Raw genomic sequence first — 21,491 nt, 5'->3', positions numbered from 1 at the left:
TGTGGCTGGAACAAGCCTTCCTAGCGTGAAAAATAGTTCCACCACATAGTGTTATCCCTCTGTGTCCTGACAGCAACTGGTACGAGTTTAAGCACTGCAGTTATTTTATAGCTTCTCAGCTTGCTCCAAAACATGTCTGAGGTGAATATCACATGATATAAACATAGGCATAGTTATTATCAGGGAGAAGCAGCTGTGTAACAACATTCTGGACAATAAAGATAGCTCTCAGAATATTTATTAAGAGAACAGTCCTTCCAGATGGACTCTGCAGGAAGGACGTACATCACGAATGCCACATTCTAAGAATTATTATACACAAACAGCTGCTACGGCTCATCCAGGGCTATTGGAAGAAAAAGACAGAAGAAACCTGACTGTGAGTCAAAGGAAGAATTTGGCTTTTAGCAGCTTTAAAAATAAGTTACATTCTGAATCTGCACAGAAGTGACCTGTTAAAAGTCTAAGCAGGAGCTTAGTGGCTCAGCAAAAATTGTTCTTGAACAAGGAGTTGGTGAGCTTAGTTTTCCTGCAAGCACGTGGAAACATAGTGTTTTAGGTAGTAGAAATCAGATCAGAGATTAAACTTGACTTTGCAAGGAGAGAAAATTAAAGAAATAGGAAAAATAAATTGCAAGCGATGATGGTTATGTGATATTTACTTACTTTCGAAGACAGGGATAAGAATTTGAAAAGTTGAAAATTAACAAGGAAACATGAGCTAGAACTAGACAACAAGTGGGAAAATGAATCTGAGCCTGCTATTTGCTGCTTTAAATTAAATTTGGGAGATAGTTTTCTGTCATAGGCATAAAGACGGACCTGGCCTGGATCAAGCTTCAGATTAGGTAGAGGATATGTTCTAAAGAAAATATTTGCCTTTTCTCTTGATACTAAATTCGTACTGTTTAGGATTCTTTAGTCCACTTGAGTTGATGGTAAATGTTTATAAGTGAAGTTCACCACATTAGCAATGTGCAGCAGAATTCCAAGTGATGTAGTGGTTTCTGTTTAAGTTTTCCAGTTACTGGGAACTAGAGGATTGATGACAGACCTATGTTCCATTTAAGACATCAATTGCATAATAGGTCTGTGGTATTGTGAGACTTTGTTATTTCTCTGCAATGGAATCATAAACAAAAGCATGATGCCCTTTTGGTTTTCTGTACGAAGTATGAAGTAAAATAAAAATGATGATAAGCAAACATTACTTCTTTTGAAACTGCAGGATCATGTTTTTGCATGTCTTTGTTTCCAAACTGTCAGCTCCCACAAAGGGAGTGAACAGTCCCAGTAGTTTCAGAGACATAAGTATCTTTGAAAAGGTCACCTGTACCTTGTGAGCATTTTAACCCTTACAAGTATCATACAATGGCTCTCTGAGTCCTGATGAAAATCCAGCAGGTATAGTAAGAAGGGGTAGATATTTATTGGCTTGGGTATAGTCAGTGTGGCAAAGTCAGGTCAGCAGTAATGTCACAACCCAGACTGGACAGACCAGAGAGTTGTGTTTAATTTGAAATTCCCTCGGGCTAAATTAAGGTGAAATGACACCAAACGATCAGTTAAAGATTTTATTTATGACAAAAGCAAACTGAACTGGGGAGGCGTGGTAGTAGGTGGCAGGGTTTCTCACAACTGGAATTGGCATAGGACTACTTCTGTACACTGTGTAACCATATACATCAATTCAGGGAATAAGGAGATCCCTCCCGTTGAGTCAGGAGGTTCAGAGCAGACCCCCTTGCTTTCCAGACTCCTCCTCAGAGAAGGGTCTACGCTGGATCCACTCTTAGTCTCAGACTTGGTCAACGGTTTATATCTTGAAACAGATGAGGTGTAGGGATTGTGGAAAAGGAAAAGGAAAGAGAGAAGACAGAGAGAGAGAAAGGAAGAGAGAAAGATTTCACGGGTCCTGAGTCCAGCGTTGGTTCAGTCAGCCGAGGGGTCCACTCAGCCGAGGTGTCCAGTCCCGGTGGGCTTGCACACCCGGGGCTTCAGTCTGTGTCTTTTTATCATCCTTGCCCCTCCTTCGAGCGGGCACCCGAACTCCTCAGGTTAATGAGCAGTTTGTGAGTCTTTGGGCTTGGGGGTCGTTGGTGGAGTAACTTCTTCCCTGCAGACATGGCCATTGTTTGATCTTTGTATCAGAACAGTTTATCAGGACAGGGAGCTGCGCTCCCCCTCCTGTTGCTGATGTCTGAGCTGATGGGCTTTTCACCTTGGTTCCTTGCTGTGCAGGGTTTGTCTTTAAGCAGAACTTGCCCCACCACAATGTTTGAGAGATTAACTCTTTCAGTCTCTTACAAGTAAGGTGCATACCTGTAACTGTGTTTACTGTAAGTTCAAATCTAAGAGACTCTTCTCAGAGCAGGTCAGCAAGAGGATGAGAGGCAACCATCACAGGCTGCAGCAAGGGAGATTCCCGTTGAGTATAACGGGGGAAAAATAATCAAAATGTGAATAAGCAAGCACTGGAACAGGGATCTGGAAAGGCTGTATAATCTTTTTATTGAAGACATCAAAACTTCCACTGGATGAGGGTCTGAGCAACCTGATCTAACCTTGAAGGGATCAGGTAGCTGGACTAGACGACATCCCACCAGACATCCCTTCCAACCTAAATTATTCTGTGATGAGGGGCACCTATTTCTAAACCATATAAACAGAGTAGTGTTAAACACATCATATGTTGGTGAGCAAATGCATGATGGACTGCACAAACAGCCTGCCACAAGAGGGAGGAAATGTTGGGTTTTGAACACAGCCCAGCACAAGGCTTGTAGTTCCCCTGTGGGCGGGAGCCGAGCTGAAAAGCTCTCTCACAGCTCTCTCCTATCTCTGAAAGGGGCCGTGTCCAAATCCCTGCTGAGTGTGAAGCCTGTGGCGTGAGCTAAAGAAATAGAGGACGTTTCTTCATTGCTGCTCTGATGCCAGGAGAACCTGGTGCCAAGCTTTGGCTCTTGCATCCAACACAGTGGAATGTGGATTTTGACTCCACTGCATTTTCCTAAGAAGGTAACCTGCTCCAAGTAGCCTTTAGATAAACAAGAAAAAGCTATAAATCTCATGTCAGCTTCCACTTTTCAACTCTGCTTAGTCAGCATGGAAAAAAGCGGTGTGGGTTTTGTATTTTAAATGTTGTTTAAGCAGGGGTGCCTAATATACCATGTTCTTAATTTTGCGTACTGCTTGCAATACTCCTTCAATTTTCAAGAACTGATTTCTGAATGATGATATACTTATGTGTCTTTTTTAATGTAAACAGTTTCAAAGGCAAATGCATCTTACTGTCAAAGTATAAAGAAAATCTTGCATGAAACCTAGAAGGTACTTAAGTATAGCAAATCTATAGGAAATTCTTATAGCTACCAAGAGTAGCATTTTTGTACAAATACACAGAATGGAGATTTGGTAATGTATAGATAAGTATAATTTCTGTTAGCAGTCAAACTGCTTGAAGAACATGTAGGTACAATTCCTGCTTAAAAATGTTCCTGAAAATCACTATGTATTTCATATTGATAGAAAAATACTAAGTAATTGGACCAAAATTTACTATGTGTAGTAGTTTTTATAGCATCAGAACACTGTTATTGTGTGAACAAGGCTTGCTACTTTCTCATTAAGCATTTTGAACTGACAAATTTTGTGGATTTCTGGAATAGCAGTTTTACTGTACAATGCCACAGAGTACATAATAAGCTATTAAAACAGTGTTCCCTTTAAAGTAATTTTGTCAGGATCTGGCAGACTTCTAGAGATACAGGTTGCAGATCTGATCTATATTTTGGCCCGAGGAATTTGAAATCAAAAAATGCCTGCAGAAATTACTTTGCCTTTTTGATGCCAGCTTGCCAGAATTCTGATGCTTGTGCAATTTTTTGACCTTTCATTTTTAGCATTTTGCATGCTGAGCTGCCACAAACAAATTTAACATTTTCTAGATTAGAGATACAAGGATTTTTTTCACTGTGGTACAAGGTCTGTATTTGTGCTTTGACATTTGAGAGAAATCTCTATGGTTGCCACAACGCAGAAAAGAAAGAACTTCTGATTGCTCTCTATTCCTTACAGTTCTGTAAAAGTGCTGTTCCACTAAAGTTTTTGGGTCTCACAATGCATGTATGTTTCTGATGCATGTTTATGGAAGAAAAACTTCTTCTCTGAGACTGTACTCCCATCTGAGGAAGGATTTTGAGGATGAGGTGTTACCAGTAACTGCTGTTCCTCAAAATCTTTCATTTGATTGCAATGACCAGAAGAAAACAAAGCGCTCTCTTTTAGAATGAAAAATGTGGGCAGCACTAAAAAAGTAAAAAAATGAAAAAAAAAAAGCCATGGTATGTTTGAAAATGCTGTCTTTTTAAAACTGTTCATGGCCATCTCTACTGAGAGTTCTTACTTGAGTATGCTGCTTAACACAGCTGTGAGGGAGAGACAAGTAAACTCCGCTGTGGCACATACACCCAAGTAAGCATTTTTGTGCTGAAGCAAAGTTCATTACCTCCTGTGAGAGCAGTATTTCCGTGGGCTGCATCCATTATGATAAAACTCAGTTGTTAATGATCAGTAATGGTCATCCTTGTGGCCTTTGTCTGACTCTCTCACTATTTTGTAGCATTGTTTTTTGAAAGCAGTATCCAAACACTTCCAAAATATTAGAATAATTTTGGAACTGGGCAAAACTCTGCCAAAACGAATGAGTCTGTCAGGAGTAGGGGCTGGAGGGGACATGGCTTGCACTGACCCTGGCATGGAGAAGAGCACATGTTAAACAAGGGACAGGAGCATGGGACAGGTGGCCCAAATGGGGTGACTGGGAAGAAGAGTGTTCCTTTCATATAATCTGCTGTCTATAGCTTTGAAACCTATTGTGGTCCATATAGTCAGGAGTACCTTCACAGAGAGGAGCCCTGGACTAGTTGTTTTCTCAAGTCTGTACGTGCTATTCAACGGGTTCTGGTTTGCATTCCAGGAAAGCAGTATCACCAGACCAGAGAAAGAGGAGGCTGCACATTAACAAAGAAGCCTGCTGACTCCCTGCATCAAACACTGCTGGCCAGCCCTTTCACTGAGGTCAGCACTCTTAAGCTGGACACCGTTTTGCCTGATAATATGTGGTCTACTACACTGGTATAGAAGTAGTTGACAGGCTGTTCTGGTTTGTTCTGCCTTTAGGAAATCATGCCATAAAGCATGTCTGTCTTGAAGTTAAAAGAATTTCAGTAATTTAGGATTTCTGAGAAAATAGTTCTCATCATTAGTAATTAGATAAAAAAATGCATAGCATTAGCAAAGCTCCTATTTACTTCAAAATTACTGGATTGAGCAATTTGAATTTGTTAGAAAGTCTTAAAAACTGCACACAGGAAAAAAACACGGTGAAATAAAGGATGAAAACCTAGGAAAGAAATTCAGTAGTTGTCCTTTTCTTAAGGGAAGTTATAAGAAATCTTCCTGTATTTAAAATATAATTTTTATCTGTAATAATAAAATTTGTTATGGAATTGTTTTAAAGGAGAAAGCAATGAATCTCCTACACTTCAGTTGCAAAGAAGTCTTGCCACCTGCGGTTATATTGCATCTGGAAAACTTGCAGTCTACATGCGCGGTGGATAGCATGTGAAATATCCAAGGATGCACTTAAATTCAAGGCTGAAAGCTAAGAGCGACTTTCTCTGTATATGGAAGTACTGTAATTGCCCCTAGTGAGTTCCTCTTTCCAAGGAAGTTTGGGACAAGCTACCCTGCTTGTTCCTTTCTCTTCCTAGAGATCCTGAAATGCCTTCCAACCACTACTGTATATATTCCCTTTTATTCCTGTTTTAAGCAATAAGTTTAACAGCACCATGTTTTCTCATTGCTTGATGGCACTTCATTGCACCTTTGCACAGGCAGGGAAGGAATAGCAGGTTGGAAATTATAAAATGTAATACAGCACCAAGGAGGTTTCTAAACAGGGGAACAGACAGACCTGACATGATTCAGGGCTGGTGATGGTGGAAGGAATTTCAAGCAAAAATTGAGAAAGGTTTGAAAGACTATCTTGATGACAAAGCGAATTTCAAAGGGATTGGTATCTTTTCTTAGAAACGTCATAGTATGATGCATGTGTTCTGCTCCTAAAAATATGTTTAATATTTATGTATTACTAATTATGCTTAATTATTATTTAAGGAATAGGGAGAATCCATGCTTTGACCAGTGGTCAGCAAGGAAGTTTTTACCTAAGATCCTGGTCACCTTGTGTTGTCTGTGCTGTTGCAGCTATGCTGCTGCCATGATCTGAGGTAGTTAATTCAGGGCTACACTAGGATTATCTACATGAGATCTCAGCATAACTGGACTGTGGGGGGGGATGAACTTTCTTCATTTTTCAGGTTATATTACTATCTTGAGCTGTGAGCTCTGTTTTATTGCACTTTATTATATTTGATTTGGCACAATAATTCAACAAATTCAAGTATTAATATAATGGCTGTCATGAAGTGTTTTAATAAAGACTAAGATGGAAGATAGGGACTTCAAATGGGATGAAAGGAATGCCATTCCTAGCTGAGATTTGCTGCTCTTAAACAGCAGCTGTTTACTGAACCTTCTGCAGTGAGGTCTGGCCTGCCTGCTGGAAAGGGGAGGAGGGGCCAGGCAGCTTGCCCATACTTCCGAAGATGGTAAATGACAGAAGCATGCAGAAAAACTTTCCTTTTTAACTGTGAAATTTTCCAGTAAAATCTATCTATTTTAAAAGAGCAACCCCCCCTTGTTGCATCCTTATATGGCAGATGTGGCCATCCTGCTTCATTATAGCTCTGTCCTCCCTGACGTGGGAATACTCTATGTAATGTATGCTTTCTCAGCATTTATGTTTTATTGATAGTAACTTCCTAGCTGTTCATGAAGAGCTTGGAGAATGTAAACCAATGGTAGAAGCTAGCAAGTGTGAGGCAGTAAAGCTTTATTTCTGTAGCGTGTCTGCAAAGACTCACTCTGTGCCTATTGCAGCTCTCCAGTGACTGTCAGGGTTTATTTTGGGCTGTGGGCTGATGGCTTTTCTAAGCTTGATGCCCCAAAATTGCTGCGCCTGTCCTGTGTGCAGAGCTATGGTGGGCATGAAAAGCAGTTATGCTCTCAGAGAGATGCAAAGGTAGGTATGGAAAGAGACATTTTGGCTCTGAAGTGTAACGTGGAAGAAGAGAGGGAGCAGCATTTTGCACCTCCCTCCTTATCTCTCCCACAGGGTGTGTCTCTGTATGTTGCAAGCCTGTGATGTTTTGTGTAGCTGGAGTGGAGCTGAAAGTAAGAAGAAAGTTTTCTCTTTGTACTTATACATATTTCTTTGGGACAGACTTTTGGTCTGCGGGAGACTCAGCTGTGGTGCCTAACTCAGAACTGAAGAGATGTATTTCAGTTCCTGGAACAATTTCATGAGACTGCCTCTGGGTTTGTCCCATGGGGACTAATGGTGTGCTTTGCTTTGCATACCCCAGGGCTGGGAGGAAGGAGCTTGGCAAGAGAAGTAGCAGGCTGTTGGGCCTGGTTTACTTTATATCCCCACTACATACTATCTTCCAATTTTCTGCATGAGGTTAATTAAAATAAATTAACTGTAAGCAAACTGCTGCAGTTTTAAATGCATATAAGATTCCAGTAGGATTCTGTTTATCTTTTCTTTTTTGGAATGTGCCCTCTTGCATAAATGGATTTTACTGAAGACACGTAAGAGAAGGAAATCAAACACCACGTCATAGTAGCACAACAGGGCTTGTATTTTGAACATGGATTTTGCTGTACCTAGATATAATGTGTAAGCCCACATATGTGTGACCTGCCTCATTTTTCCCAAAACACATAATCTATAAATATTCAATTTCTTTGAGTAAAAGTAATAATGGAGGTCAACTTGTTCAGCACTGATGCATCACAGTTGTTTCCAATGACAATTCAAATATTTTTCTGCTAAAGGCAGTATTACATAAAAATCGATGGAAAATGATCCTCCCAATAAATTTTTCCCTGTATACAAATATAAAGCTGTGGCAATGAATAAAAGCAGAAAAATCTCCCTTCCAATCAGTCAATGTGGGAAAAACACAGAAGATTCCCTTGGTTATTGTGCAGACATGAGAGGAATAAGGGCTTCTTCCATCAGCTGTGGTACAAATCCTGGGTAAATTAAAGTGTTGCCAGGGAGTCAGCTGTGCTCCGGAGAAGGACAGTCTGAGAGTATCATCCCAGTCTTGGAAGGTCTGGTCCTTGTTCTGACCCCAGGGGAAGTAGTTGGGCCTGCAGGAAACCATTCCCATGAGAAAACCCAGATGCGTAGACTTATGATGTAAACTGACGGGCCCCTAAGGACCTAGCCAAAAACTCTTAAGTTTTGTACACATAAGAAGAAACTTGAAGTCAACCGCTTCTGTTACGTTTGTTAATGAATGGGAACATACACCGTTAAGCATCCTTGAAGGATGAATCTATTTCTAGAGTGCTTTCTTCTATGTAGCATTAGACCTCTGTACTTCCCAAATGCTCTCTATGCCATTCCTGACATGAAGTTTTTCTCATAGGAAACATTAAGGGGTGAGGGTTATTAATTTTCTTTAGTGCCACAGGTCCCCTGGTATCATATTTATATTGGATCTTCTTTTGTGCCTGCGTACTACTGTGTTTATTCAGCTGTCCTAGAGCTTCTTTCTGAGACCACTTTAGGGCTGATTTTAAACCTGCTTCTCCGTCTATGCCACCTTTTGTATAAGCTTGTATGTTCCCACTGTTCAAAAGTACCTCCTGCCAGATGGTCCCACAGTTTAATGCATTCCCAATTCTCGTGAAACAGAAAAGGCCTGGGCCAGTTTCTCAAAAGAGGAGCCTTAGGAATTTTTGTCAAAGTTAAAGGATTTTTTCAGAATAGCAGTTTGCACCTTTCTAAACTCAGGTTGTGAGGTAATTTCTTAATATTTTTTTTCTTAACTTTTACATTATTTTGATTTTGAGCTAAAATACATGCAAAATGGATTAATTTTTATTTTAAAACATCTTAATTGCACAGCTTGCTTAAACTTATACTGGCTTATTAAATATAAGTCATTTCTAATGTATTTACATTGTATCAGGCATAGGCAGGGCAAATAAGCCAGTTAACTTTTCCTTTGATTTACAGTATGCATATTGCAGGTGACAGGAAAATGGTTTAATATATAGGCTGGAAATATAAGAATCTTAATAATATGATTTTCACTGTGCTGCTTTTCAATATCCTGGTTACAGGTGTACTCTTATTTTGGCTTTGATTTTTGTAATCAAAATGTTCTAGTAATGGGAAGAAATAAATGTGTTTAGAACAGGATGCCATCAATAGGTAATCTGCCTGGTGTGACTTGAATTTGCTTCCAATGACACTGTCACCTATGGATCTCCCTTGAGATGTCTGTGACTTTATTGATGAATATGTGGCTTTATATCAGGAAACCATTTCCTGGGTTTATGTCCACCTCCTGTTGCTTTAGAAAATTTGCTTAAAGACAAGAGAAGCAAAGCATGCAGGCAAGGTGAATTGCCTTGTAATTTTATCATATCTTGGATATTTGCTATTTGTTTTTACCTTCACAGACAAGGAATACATAAACCCAACTTCCTTTATTAGTAAAAACAAACTAATGTGCCACCAGAAGAAAGTTTATAAATGTAAACTTTACTGGCTCATAGTGGAAACCAAATGAAAAGTCAACATTATTTTTCTTTTTTGTTTGTTTGTTTTCTTTTGGAAATATTTGAGCATTGGCTCTGCAATATTAGAATTCTAGCCAAACTTCTTTGATCTGAAAGAATTTACAGGGCACATGCATTTAATTAGTATGTCACTCCAGTGAATGAAGGGAGGTGACTGCTCCTCAGCTTTACAGGTAATGCTGCCAGTAACTCTGAATGTGGAGGGAAAAAAACCCCAACCTTTTCCCTGCAAAGGTATTTTCACCTCCTAGCAGATCTTACATTTACTTTACATAGAACAGAAGGTATTTCTAATCTCTTTGTAAATAATGCTTTTTGACTGACACCTGAAAGGCTGTTGTCCATGTGTTTGAGTACTATATTTTAAAAGAGAGTAGGGGGTGCTTGGATTACTCTTGAAGTTGTCATACCCATTTCATCATAGAAATAAAGTGACCTTTTCAAGATTGACACATATTGTCCTTGCTAAAGTATGGAAAAGTGTTGGATTTCAGCAGGTTTCCTCTGAAAATACTCTGACATGCTGTGTGTTTTAACAATACAGTTTACTCAGAAGTAGCTGATTTTTGGAATTTCTCGAAAGCAGTTTCAGTGTTCATTTCAGTATGAGGTTTCCCAAATAATGAGAACAAACCAGTTAATGTAACAAGAGAACTACCCTGTTACGCTGCTTTGGGAACTGCTTTTTTGGGAGGTGTGTGTCCAGGGTCCATTAGGCTCACTCTGCCAGCTCTGACTGAGGAGTTGGTTCCCTTCAGCAGTCAGCTGGCGGCAGCAGCAGACTTCAAGGAGTGGTTATATGTGCAAAAACACAATAGCCAGAGACCTTAAAATCTTTGGGAGAAGGTAGCTGTTTTGCAGTTTCTGCTGCTACCTTCCCTTCTGTTTACCGTTCTCTTTCTTTCTTTCTTTCTTTCCTCCTGCAGAATTCACCCTGGCCTTACCAGAAGAGAGGCATTTCAGCTCTGCCTATACTATTAAGGCTACAAACTCTGCAGACTGGAAATTTTGCTGTTTCATTGTCATCAGCAAATAATTGTGGTATCATTTTGCTTTAGCAAACTGGAAAATGGAAATGAAGAGAAATACAACAAAGTTGCTGTGGCTGTTGATGTTCTTCTCTGATATGGTGCCATTCAGCTATGAGAAATCAGTGAGAGAGAGAGCTATCGAGCTGATGCAAGATGCACGTTTAATCGATGGGTATATAAAATATGTTCAACAAAACCCTCTTTGTGAATCTTGACAAGTGAGGAGGAAATGCTGAAGTGTGTTTGGATCAGTAGATACATAGGCTGTTACTAGCATATAGCAGTTAGTTACTGTTGCAGTGATTTATCCCGAATGAATTTTGGTTCAGAGGGTGCTTACTATAGCATCAGGTTATTCTAAATGCATTTGTGATTTTCTCGTCACGTTTCACCACTTAATTATTGTTTCCCCGTACATAATGTCCTGGTCTCCTTCCATAATTTAATGGCATCTTTCATTAGCCATGACTTCTGTGCAGAGCTAGAAAGCAGGCATCATACCTTGAAAGGGTACTCTTACAACTTGAAGGAATGACGCCTGTGGTGAGTGTATTTTGACCTGGGAACGCAAACACTGATTATTCTAGCACAGGCAGCACTGATTAATCTACCACAAGTACTTGCTTCTAATGAGTGTGGTGGCTGATTTCAGTTCTTCCATTCCTTCAGAAATGATAGGGAGAAAAATAGATACAGGAACGCAACAGCTATAAAAATGGGAGAAGCAAAAAAAGTTTATTGCTGTCCTAATTAAGAAATAAAGCTTGTTTGCAAAAGAAGGGAGACTTCTAAGCCTATGTTACTGCAAGGATTATTGGCAATTAATGGTCTAAGGGACTATGAACAGTGGAAGAAATTACATTTGGGTTAGAAGGGGAATGACTTATTTCTATCACAAGTCCTATTTGTTTTCAATTCTAGCCACAATGACCTGGTACTGCAGCTGAGAATATTTTACCAAAATAGACTCAGTAAAGTCAACTTAAGAGAACTCAACAAGACCCACACAAACATTGTGAAACTTCAAGCTGGTTATGTGGGAGCTCAGGTATGTACTGCCATGGTTGTGAGTCTGAGAACGTATTTTTACATTTGCCTCCCTCCCAGTCACAAAAGTACTCCTGGCCTCGTTTCTGGCTCTTTCTGTTGAAAAAAGAAAAAAACAATAAAACGGAAAAGCCACAGACACTTTTCAATAACATTTGTGTTTCAAAAGTTTGTGTTTTATAATCCAAGCACCCTTAACTAAAACAGTGGCATTTATTTTGTGATAAATAAAGTAAATTTACATCTGCTTTCCTGGGTGTACTGTGGAGTAGCTGAGTGTGTCAGGAGGCTTTAATCATATCTGGAATGGATGCTCTTGCTTGGCATCGTAACTCTTCCTTTGGGGGGAAAAACTATAGTGGCAGGTCCCTTGTAAACTGTAGGAAATTATTTTGGCCTGGGCTCGTGAACTTCGCTATTGGCAAATGAAAGTTTCCAAGTTGAGACACAGCAGTTTACTTGTCAATGTCTCTTTCAGTTTTGGTCAGTGTATGTTCTTTGCAGCGCTCAGAACAAGGATGCTGTGCGTCTGACCTTAGAGCAAATTGATGTTGTCAAGAGGATGTGTAACAGCTATGAAGAGCTTGAACTTGTGACAACTTCCCAAGGTGATGCTCTTTCTTGTAACAGAATTTTTTTTAAAGGGGATTGCAGGAGGTATGTGCAAAAGACGGAGAGCTGCAAGCAGGCAAGTTATCCTGGTTTAAAGGGTAACTTTAACTTCAGTTTTTCCACTGAGCCACAATAACTGACTCTGTGCACAGTCCTGGCACACCGCAGTTGTAAGAAAATTTGCCTTATAAACGTGCAGTAGTATAGCTCCTCTTCTATGAAAATGTCCATATTATTGCTTGCAATTTACAATAACAATTGTTGCTCAGTAGTGCTGGCTTCTTATCTGTCATTAAGTTACTTTGGAATTATCTTCCTTTGCTGTTTCCAGGTATCTCTGACAGCAGGAGGATTGCGTGTTTGATCGGAATAGAAGGCGGTCACTCCATTGACAGCAGTTTGGCAACACTGAGGATGTATTATGACCTGGGTGTTCGTTACATGACTTTAACGCATTCCTGCAATACACCTTGGTAACGAATGTGCATGCTTTTGTGTGACTGTCTAGTGTAAAGTGGTGGCAGCTCCAAGATGGGGAAAATACGGATTCAGACACAGAGTTCACCTGTGAAGGGCTCTGAATGAAGTCAATGATGATAGGTTTTTGGGGTAAATCACTTGCCATCTGTCAAGTGGGAGATGGAAGTATCTGTTATGTAGTGCTTATTATGCTGACAATTTGGGAACTTTTAAACCTTGTTAACAACACAAAGATGGTAAAATTGTTATCCCCTTCGATTTATTAGGAAATTGGGCAAAACAGGCCAAAAAAAAAAAAAAGAGTACTTAAAATACATACGATGTAGGTAAAAGAGGGTAAATGCTATGTAAGAAGTCAGCAGCCTTCAACACTGTCCTCTCTGGCCAGCTCAAAAGTGCAGGTCTCATATGCAGCTACAGAGATGGGTATTTAGTTACTGTATCAGAATATTAGCACCTACTCTTTGCTGGATTGACAAAATTCCTTCTTGTACTGACTCAGGGAAAGGGGAATTGTGTGCAGAGAGGGCTGAAAAGCAGGCTTTCTGGCTGACAGATAACTGACATTTCAGTGTGTCTTTGTTCTCTGAGGAAGGTTTGTTTAATCAGAAAATTTCTGACAAGCATCTCTTTGCTTGTCGTGCATTGCTTCTCAAACATACAGCAGTCCTGAACCTGAAGGCATAATGTCCAGAAAATAGTTATGAACATAAAAAGCACTATGTGAACAAGATACATATTAAGTAGCTCATTATCCCTACATTTGGCTATGTGACATGGTAATGATTTTTATTGTGTGTAGCATAAGAAGTTTCAGTTATTGATATTGTAGTCTCCAGAATAATATGATGTTTCTCCTCCCTCACTCCCCTTTTTAAGGTCTGAATCATCATCTAAAGGAATACACCAATTTTATCCTAGTGTTATGGGTCTGACTGCATTCGGCCAAGTAAGGAGCTCTTTTGGATGTTAATCTAAGCAATCTCTCATGCAACTAACAACTTCTGGCTTTATCTTTTCAAAAGCAACTTGTCATTAAAAATTAATTACTGGAAGTTCTTGTTAGTTAGGAGGTGATCAGGGTTCAGTCAAACAAAATTCCCTGTGATGTTCCTTAGGGCAAAAGAAGCACTAGATTTAATTATAACAATTGTCTTAATACAGATCAGATGTATGAGTTAATATGCAAAAGTAGTGGGATGTGAATAACAGTTCAAATGACTTATTTTAGATTGACTAAGTTTTCTATGTTTTGAGCATGTGGTGGTGTGCTAGTTAATTGTGAGTGAATATATTACTATTAAATTCATAGGTAAAAAGAAATCCATACAGGCACAGCATGTTTATGACTAGCTGACCACTGCAGAATTTCTTTATCTGTTTACATGTATCAGCTAAATGGTTTCCTTTAAGGAAACTTAATACTGACACTCTTGTCTGTAAATCTGTTTTAGGAAGTGGTAAAGGAGATGAATCGCCTGGGTATGGTGATAGATTTATCTCATACTTCATATTCCACAGCAAAAGCTGCACTGAATATCTCAAAAGCACCAGTAATTTTCAGCCATTCCTCAGCATTTTCTGTATGTAATCACTCAAGAAATGTTCCTGATGATATCCTCCAGCAACTGGTGAGCGATACGGGTTTTGGTTTGGGGTTTTTTATTGTTTTGGGGTGTGTGTGTTTGTTTTTGTTGTTTTGTTGGTTTTATTGTTTGTTTTGTTTTTTTTTTTTTTATTTTAATGCCAATGTTTGGCTAGTTTGATGCAAACTTGTGCATTCAAATTGTGGTATTTACTTTTCACCTTGTCATCTCTGCATTGGATTTATAAGCAGATCCCTGAGCAACAAATTACACATTCACTTCTGAGACATTTTCTTTGGGTTGTGTTTTGTCTTTGGCTACAAAAATGAAGTGTTTGCAAGTACTTTGAAATTCTGATTGAGTTTGATGTAGTCACTGGACTTCTGCTGATTCAGGCTACATGAGAATACAATGAAACCAGGGTAAGGGACAGAGAGGCAAAGCCTTGTGTAGCCATTTGAGCTTTGACTTACAGAGTGTTGTTATGCTCACTGATGGATGGATGTAGAAGGATCTATATGAGATGCCTGTGAGGTTTGCAGGACACACGAGTGTCCACTCGTCACCTGTCTCTTCATATCTTTCAGAAAAAGAACAAGGGAATTATCATGGTGACTTTCAATGCAGATGTACTGGCCTGTGGCAGAAAAGTTGTTAATGTTTCTACCCTTGCAGGTTTGAAGTTAATATACTGTAGTTTTTGTGGGTGGCTTCTATGAATTTCCTGGTGTTTGCATCATTTCTGAGATCATGTAAATTAGACTGCTTGTTTGTTCCCTTCCACACCTTACCCCAGCTCTAGGTATTTTTGGAGCTAATATTCATTAAACAATAACAAGAGGTACAAGGTGTGTAGCTGGAGGACATGATGCTCCTAAATGGAGCCAAGAACCATTAATCCCAAAGTAGCTGTTACTTTCTGGAAAACACTTTAAGCCTTTGTAATTAAGAGTGGAAAACATAAGTATGTAGTGGGTAATGAAAAATCTGTTAGTATATGTGGGCTACTTGTTGGGAATTAATGTGCTGTGATGATCATGTCTTTTTCCTCATTTGCATCTCATCAGTGTAGCTGTTATTTTGAAGATTGCTGCCTGATGTGCCTGATACTAGTTAAGCTTCAGTAAATATCCAGAATATGTCAACTGCATTATTAAATTTTAACGTGTATTATCAGGATGTCTTTTGACTTTTTTTAAAAGGATTTGATTAAGAATCCATGATTAAGGAGAACAGTTGCCTAGTGCCAATATGTCTGAACTGTATTATTTCTTCTTGCTGGTTGCTTAGATACTGTTTTCTTTGATATTTGATTTCAGATCACTTTGACCACATAAAGAAAATTGCAGGTTCAGAATCAATAGGAATTGGTGGTGACTACGACGGAGTGAAACGGTTAGTAAAATTGTACATACATTGACATCTGCTCCTTAAATTATGAAGGTTTTGACACTTTGGGGGAAAAAAAAGGCAGACTAAAAGAGTTGTAGCAAGTTGCCTTGTGATGAGTACTAAAACAAGTTTCATGAAAGAAGGGCACAATGATTCCTTTTTAGAACTGTGTGAAGCAGTGCTACAAATGTGGAAATGGATCCTAATGCCCTGTTAACTCTGCAATTGTGTGTTCTAGGCAGTGGTTTGCACACATAAAAATAGTGATAGAGGGTGCTTTCCTCCAGAAGCCAAAGATGAATGACAGAAAAGCTGCCTCAGCCTTTAGATGATAAATGGCTTAGCCCAAGGAGATGCTGCAAAACTTTTTCCTCCGCTATTACTTTCTAGTGGGGAAAGCCCAAATTGTTTGGGGGCTGTGAAACCACTCTTGCTTTCGGGGCTTGGGAAGTGTTTGAGGCAAGCAGGGCATGGTGAACAGCCTACGGCATAACCTCTCCTCCTCACTCCTGGGCTAGTGTTGTTACAGTACAGGAAATAAATGCAGATTGGGTGCATTTGCTGGTGTAACCCTAAAGCTTTTTTTGCTTTTTATCTTTCTGTTGAATCTTAATCTCCTTTTTTTTTTCTTTTTTTTTTTTTTCCCTAGGGTCTGACACACTTGTGTATGAAAGTCACAGTCAGACTCACATCTGTAAAGTAGGACCACAAAAACAGTGTGTCAGCTCCCATGAGAGTTAGGTACTCATAGCTCTGAAACTATAATCTCCAAAATAAAAATAAATTTTGCAACACAAGGACACATTTTATTGCATGCATTTTCACAAAGACCATCAGTTTAATTGGTGGTGAAGTTGTTAAGGTCCTAAGTCCCAGTAGAAAGTAATGGAACAGACTTCTTGAGAAATGCTTATCACCACACCTGCACAGAAAATAAAAATAACAGAACATATTAGTTATCTCAAAATAAAGTCAAAGACTCATGGAAATACAATTTCAATACAATTAAATGGAAATACAATTAATACCTGTTCAATGCAGGTTTTGCAGCTTCTTACTTCTAATTTCTTTTTATTCTGATAAGAATTAGCATAAGACATAGGTCAATTTAGTTTATTGTAATTTCTTCAGTAGAGGTTCTGAATAGCTTTCTTTTCACTGCCTAAACTGCTGAATTCAAAACAATATTATTATTCTAATTGTATTTTCAAAATTGCCTGGAACTCCTTAGCTCACCATGAGTTTGCAGGTTCCCTTTTGTTCTCAGTTACACAAGTGGATTGCACCAACTCCATCTGTGATGCAGCTGTTTCCTCTTACTCTAAAGGCCAGATATAAAGAGTGGATTAATGCATATGAGTTTGGGGTTTTTTTCTTTTGTTTTGTTTTAATATCCTTCGTGCTGCTGTTCTGCCTATACAGAAGTGCATCTTCATTCCAGAATAGACAGTTTTGTTCTGCTGATGGGATGCTCTGTGCAGAAGAAGCCTTTCATTGTCACCCTGCTTCTGCTTGTCAGTCAAATTCTTAATTTTTTTTTTTAACTTCTCAGAGAAAGAATAGGATCCAAGGTGAGCTTACTCCAAAAGTGAATATGTGCAAAAGACTAATTAAAAATATTTTTCTACATATTTTCAGTGATGTGTGTTGAATGTTCTTGTGTGACTCTTGCCAACAGTTTCCCTGAGGGACTGGAAGATGTTTCTAAATACCCTTCTTTGATTGAGGAACTTCTTAGAAGAGGATGGAATGAAACTGAACTGAAAGGGGTCTTACGGGAGAACTTTCTCCGTGTCTTCAGGGAAGTGGAAAATGTAAGATTAAAAACTAAACTGAATCTTGATCCTTACTAAGAGGGAGAGAGGAACTGTTGGTGTCTTGCTGCCTTTTTTTTTTTTTTTTCTTTTTTTCTCAGTGAGAGAGTTATGAGGGAATGTAGCACTTAATGCAATAATTCCAAATGGTGGGAAAGACATCAAGATGGCAAGAGAGTGTTAGCAGAATAAAGGGAAGTGTGAGAGAGCGGACAAAGCTCTTTGGAACTTTTTCTCTTGGTGATAATCTGATAAGTACACACCACTGACTTCTAAACAGAATCACTTCATGGTTTGGAGAAACTACGGACGTACCAGCGTCACAGTCTGGCTGTGTTTGCTGGTGCAGTAAGGAATGCTGACTCCTGCAAATCAATTTAATTCTTGTCATGGGATTGGGCTGCTATCCAAAAGGCTCCTGCCACGACCAGATCACTAATGAGCCATAAACATAAGAACTAGATCACAGCGAGCTTCAAGTATAAATGGGAGAAGCTAATCCAGAAGGATGAGGGAGGAGAGGAGGGAAGGAAAGAGACTGTATGAGAGTAAGGACCCCCTAAATGGTAACTTTTTCAAAAGCCTCTGTTGAAACTTGCAAACTGCTAGCTTCCTGCTGTTTTTATATATAGGGATAAGTAAGTAGATATTATACACAAAGCCAGCATATATAGACATATATAGACAACATATATTTCACAGTGATCTTTTTTCCAGTTGCCTTTTTGGGGTATGTTAGATGAAGAGAAATCAGGGAATTTTGTACTGTTCCAGTTAATCTGCCAAAATATCTAGCTAATGCAGAGTTGTACGTGGGGCAGACTGGCATTATGAAGAGGTTGAAATTCATCACACCTAACCAATCTGTGAGATTTAGTAATTTTTTTCTTTCTAAGTTAGAGATGTTTGAAGCTCTGTCTTGAGACTGTGAGCTGACTTCAGGGAAGAAAGCTCATGAGTTTTTTTGCTTAAGGTTTTGCAGCTAATGCATCCATATGTGGAGGGAGCCAAGACAAAGAACAGCCAGAGATGTGACTCTTGCCTGTAATATATCTGTACTGAATTCTGGGAAGTGTTTCATAGGAATGCAGACATCAGGATAATGATGTTGATTTCCTCACATTCAGATGTGTTTTTGCAATAAAGTTTGAGTTGGTTCACTTGAAATACCATTGAATTTGCTAGCTGCATAAAGCTTTTTGCTGTTGTGCCAGTCTGGCTTTCAGGGGCAACCTTTTGAATTTTTCTAGGTGCGGAACTTTAATAGACTAATGGATGTAGGTGAAAGTGAAATTCTGCAAGAAGTACAAAATTCCTGTCGCCTAGACCTACATAATCATCAGCTTCAGACAACCAGGTCCTTTGGATTTCCATCTGTGGCACAACCTTTTAGTCTGACACTTGTAACTGTATCATATTTAATACTGTATTATGAATCATAAGATCTATGGAGTCTAGAGAGAGATATATGGAACAATCTGCAATGCAAGTAGTTATCTTTTGGTGGTTTTGTTAATGTAAAGCTATGCTAAATTTTTTATATAATTTTCTATAAATTCACCTGCATACTTGAAAGTTAACATAGATTTTAAATGTTGTAGCAAAAGCATTTAGAATTTGAAGGGATAAATTCTGTGTCAACTTGGCTAAACCAGGACCAACATTGTTAATGGAAAGTATCCACATCTAATGAATATATTCTCTAATACATGACACACAGTTTTGGTACCCATATTGTGGCACTTGGTATAAATACTGGAGTCCAGAATCAGCAGTTCCACACCAGAACTAGAGAATATGATTAAGACAGCTATGCTGAGATGTTTTCAGATGTTACGCCTTGTAAAATCATACAGCTTTCATCATCAGTTGATGGCTTAATTGGAGAAGAACACGAGTGGTGGTGTTTTTTGTTTAGTTTAAAGACGACAAGATGGGTGACATGGCTATTTCAGTTCAGATTTCATGACTACCACTAGCTTTAGGGATCCATCCTGCAGTACTAAACTCTTATTTTTGAACCCTGACGAGGGCAGTGGGCAACTGGAGAGTTACTGAAGGGTGGAGGTAGGTATGTTGCATTCAGGTACAGGTGACAAGGCAATGTTGTAGATACTTTTCTATACATTGCTTGTTTCTATAACTTGCTGTTTGCTACATGTTCATGAAGCTGGGAGCAAGAATAAACCAGGACAAAGCAGGAATTCTGGCTACTCAGAGGGTGAGATCTTGGTCTGATATTTTTATTGCAGTCTGAAAAGTATAAAATGAGTATTTAAATAAAAAATTTGTTAGAATGTTCCCCAGCTTTGTGGAAATCTTTTTCACAATTAAACAATGATCCTTATCAATAACAAGTTTTATTATTTTATTTTTATTCTAGCTGGCTAAAATCAGACCATTGGCACAGGATTCACAGGCATCAGATTAGAAAGAAACCTTTTTATTATAAATCTGTTGCTTCAGCCTTTGGAACACATTTTTAAATACACAAGGTATGTGAGGTTAGAAGCTGCTGTTATACAGAAGAGCGTATAGTGCCATAGGCCTATTCTTGGTAGGATAATATGGCTCAAACCTGGAATTTTAATCAAATAGTCTGAGATTCATGATGAAACTGTAAGATGGCAGCACTACATCTTTGTAGGGTCCTTTCACAGTGCTTGCTGGTAAATGCCTTCTCATGATGCTTGCTGTTAATTGTGATTTTTATCCCATGATATGTGCTTTTATTTACTGATGCAACATCTACAGCATTTAGCCTTAGTATAAAATAAAAGTCCTGTAATTGATCTAAGGACAGCATTTGTAAACACACAAAGTATTTAACAACTGAAAGCAAGGCTTTCTAAAGTCACTTGACACTGTTCCTGCCATCCATTTCTGCATTCCATGTACAAGCAGGGTTTCTGGAAGAAGACTGTTCTTTTATTGCTTCAAAATGAAGCTTCATTCATGCTTCTGATAAGGTGGTCTCCTTGATAAGTATATTCTGAATATACTACTGCCACTTAATGAATTCTTTACAAATCATGTTGAATAATCTAGTTGCATACAAGCCAAGTTTTTAAGAACAGTTTCTCAATAAATACTAGTCCTGGTTATGTGTCCACAATGGGGAACTACTGCACTGACTCAGAAGTTCCCAATACTGCTTGACCGGCATCAGAACTTGTTTTACTGGTAAAATGACGAATTCAGTAGGGCAAATGTTTTACTTCCCATCAGTACTTCTGTTAATAGCTCCATAAGCCATTGGAAAACTCCCATCTATGGTCTCTTTTCACAGAATTAGTACTGTGATTACATATTTGAAATGTAAGATGCTTCCTTATTCCTTCCAGCCTTTTTCTTTCTACTGCATTGTCACTTGCCTGCCCACTAATTTCTACTTTTTTTTCCATACTGAAGCATGGATTAAAAATATATTCTTTTTCTTAAAGATATGGATAATACTTTTATGTAACTGATTCCACCATGCTATAGATATTTGTAGTTTATTTCCTTGTTTTATCTACACTGTATTGCACTTATTTGTTTGACTGCTTTGTGCAATGAATAATTTGTAACCTTGTGGCAAAACATATACACGAAATTTAAATAAAATATTGTTTAAAAGTGTGTATAGGTACTGGTGTAATCTCACGAAACAATGTATATGTTCAGAATTCCAGGAAACTCTGAAAGAACCATGCAACTCTGCTGAAGAAGGAAGGCCAGGGTATCATGAGGGCTCTGGGTCTGCTCTTCACAGGGAAGGTAGCCTCCCCCATTGCAGGCAGTAGAAAGTCAGGTAGGTT

General features: G+C 38.8%; 1 protein-coding gene across 6 annotated transcripts; it reads left to right on the top strand.

Annotated features, from left to right (window-relative positions):
* Positions 1 to 269: 269 nt before the first annotated feature.
* On the top strand, positions 270 to 21,312 carry LOC104318935 (dipeptidase 2). 6 transcript variants are annotated; one of them, XM_009920424.2, is made up of 13 exons: positions 270 to 379; positions 2,849 to 3,018; positions 4,979 to 5,079; positions 10,656 to 10,932; positions 11,682 to 11,808; positions 12,286 to 12,415; positions 12,751 to 12,892; positions 13,779 to 13,848; positions 14,354 to 14,530; positions 15,073 to 15,160; positions 15,805 to 15,880; positions 17,556 to 17,691; positions 18,942 to 21,312. In XM_009920424.2, exons 4-13 carry the CDS (start codon positions 10,799 to 10,801, stop codon positions 19,131 to 19,133), a joined length of 1,272 nt encoding a protein of 423 aa, XP_009918726.2. In that variant the 5' UTR covers positions 270 to 379; positions 2,849 to 3,018; positions 4,979 to 5,079; positions 10,656 to 10,798; the 3' UTR covers positions 19,134 to 21,312. The 6 variants fall into 6 exon arrangements, with proteins under 6 accessions (XP_009918726.2, XP_009918728.2, XP_069649799.1 ...); XM_009920426.2 differs by lacking the exons at positions 270 to 379; positions 18,942 to 21,312 and adding an exon at positions 18,665 to 18,932 and having other exon boundaries at positions 1,966 to 3,018; XM_069793698.1 differs by lacking the exons at positions 270 to 379; positions 18,942 to 21,312 and adding an exon at positions 17,793 to 18,658 and having other exon boundaries at positions 1,971 to 3,018.
* Positions 21,313 to 21,491: the final 179 nt, after the last annotated feature.

Source organism: Haliaeetus albicilla, chromosome 10 (assembly GCF_947461875.1).
Source record: "Haliaeetus albicilla chromosome 10, bHalAlb1.1, whole genome shotgun sequence".
NCBI classification, from domain to species: Eukaryota; Metazoa; Chordata; class Aves; order Accipitriformes; family Accipitridae; genus Haliaeetus; species Haliaeetus albicilla.
Note: the sequence above shows the minus strand (reverse complement) of the source record. Positions and strands in the feature narration are given on the sequence as shown.

Excerpts from the sequence above, each read along its gene's own strand:
- LOC104318935 (XM_009920424.2), top strand. The coding sequence starts at position 10,799 with ATGGAAATGAAGAGAAATACAACAAAGTTGCTGTGGCTGTTGATGTTC. Across the intron at positions 12,893-13,778 it reads CATTCCTGCAATACACCTTG|GTCTGAATCATCATCTAAAG; the intron begins GTAACGAATGTG and ends CCCCTTTTTAAG. Across the intron at positions 17,692-18,941 it reads TCTTCAGGGAAGTGGAAAAT|GTGCGGAACTTTAATAGACT; the intron begins GTAAGATTAAAA and ends GAATTTTTCTAG.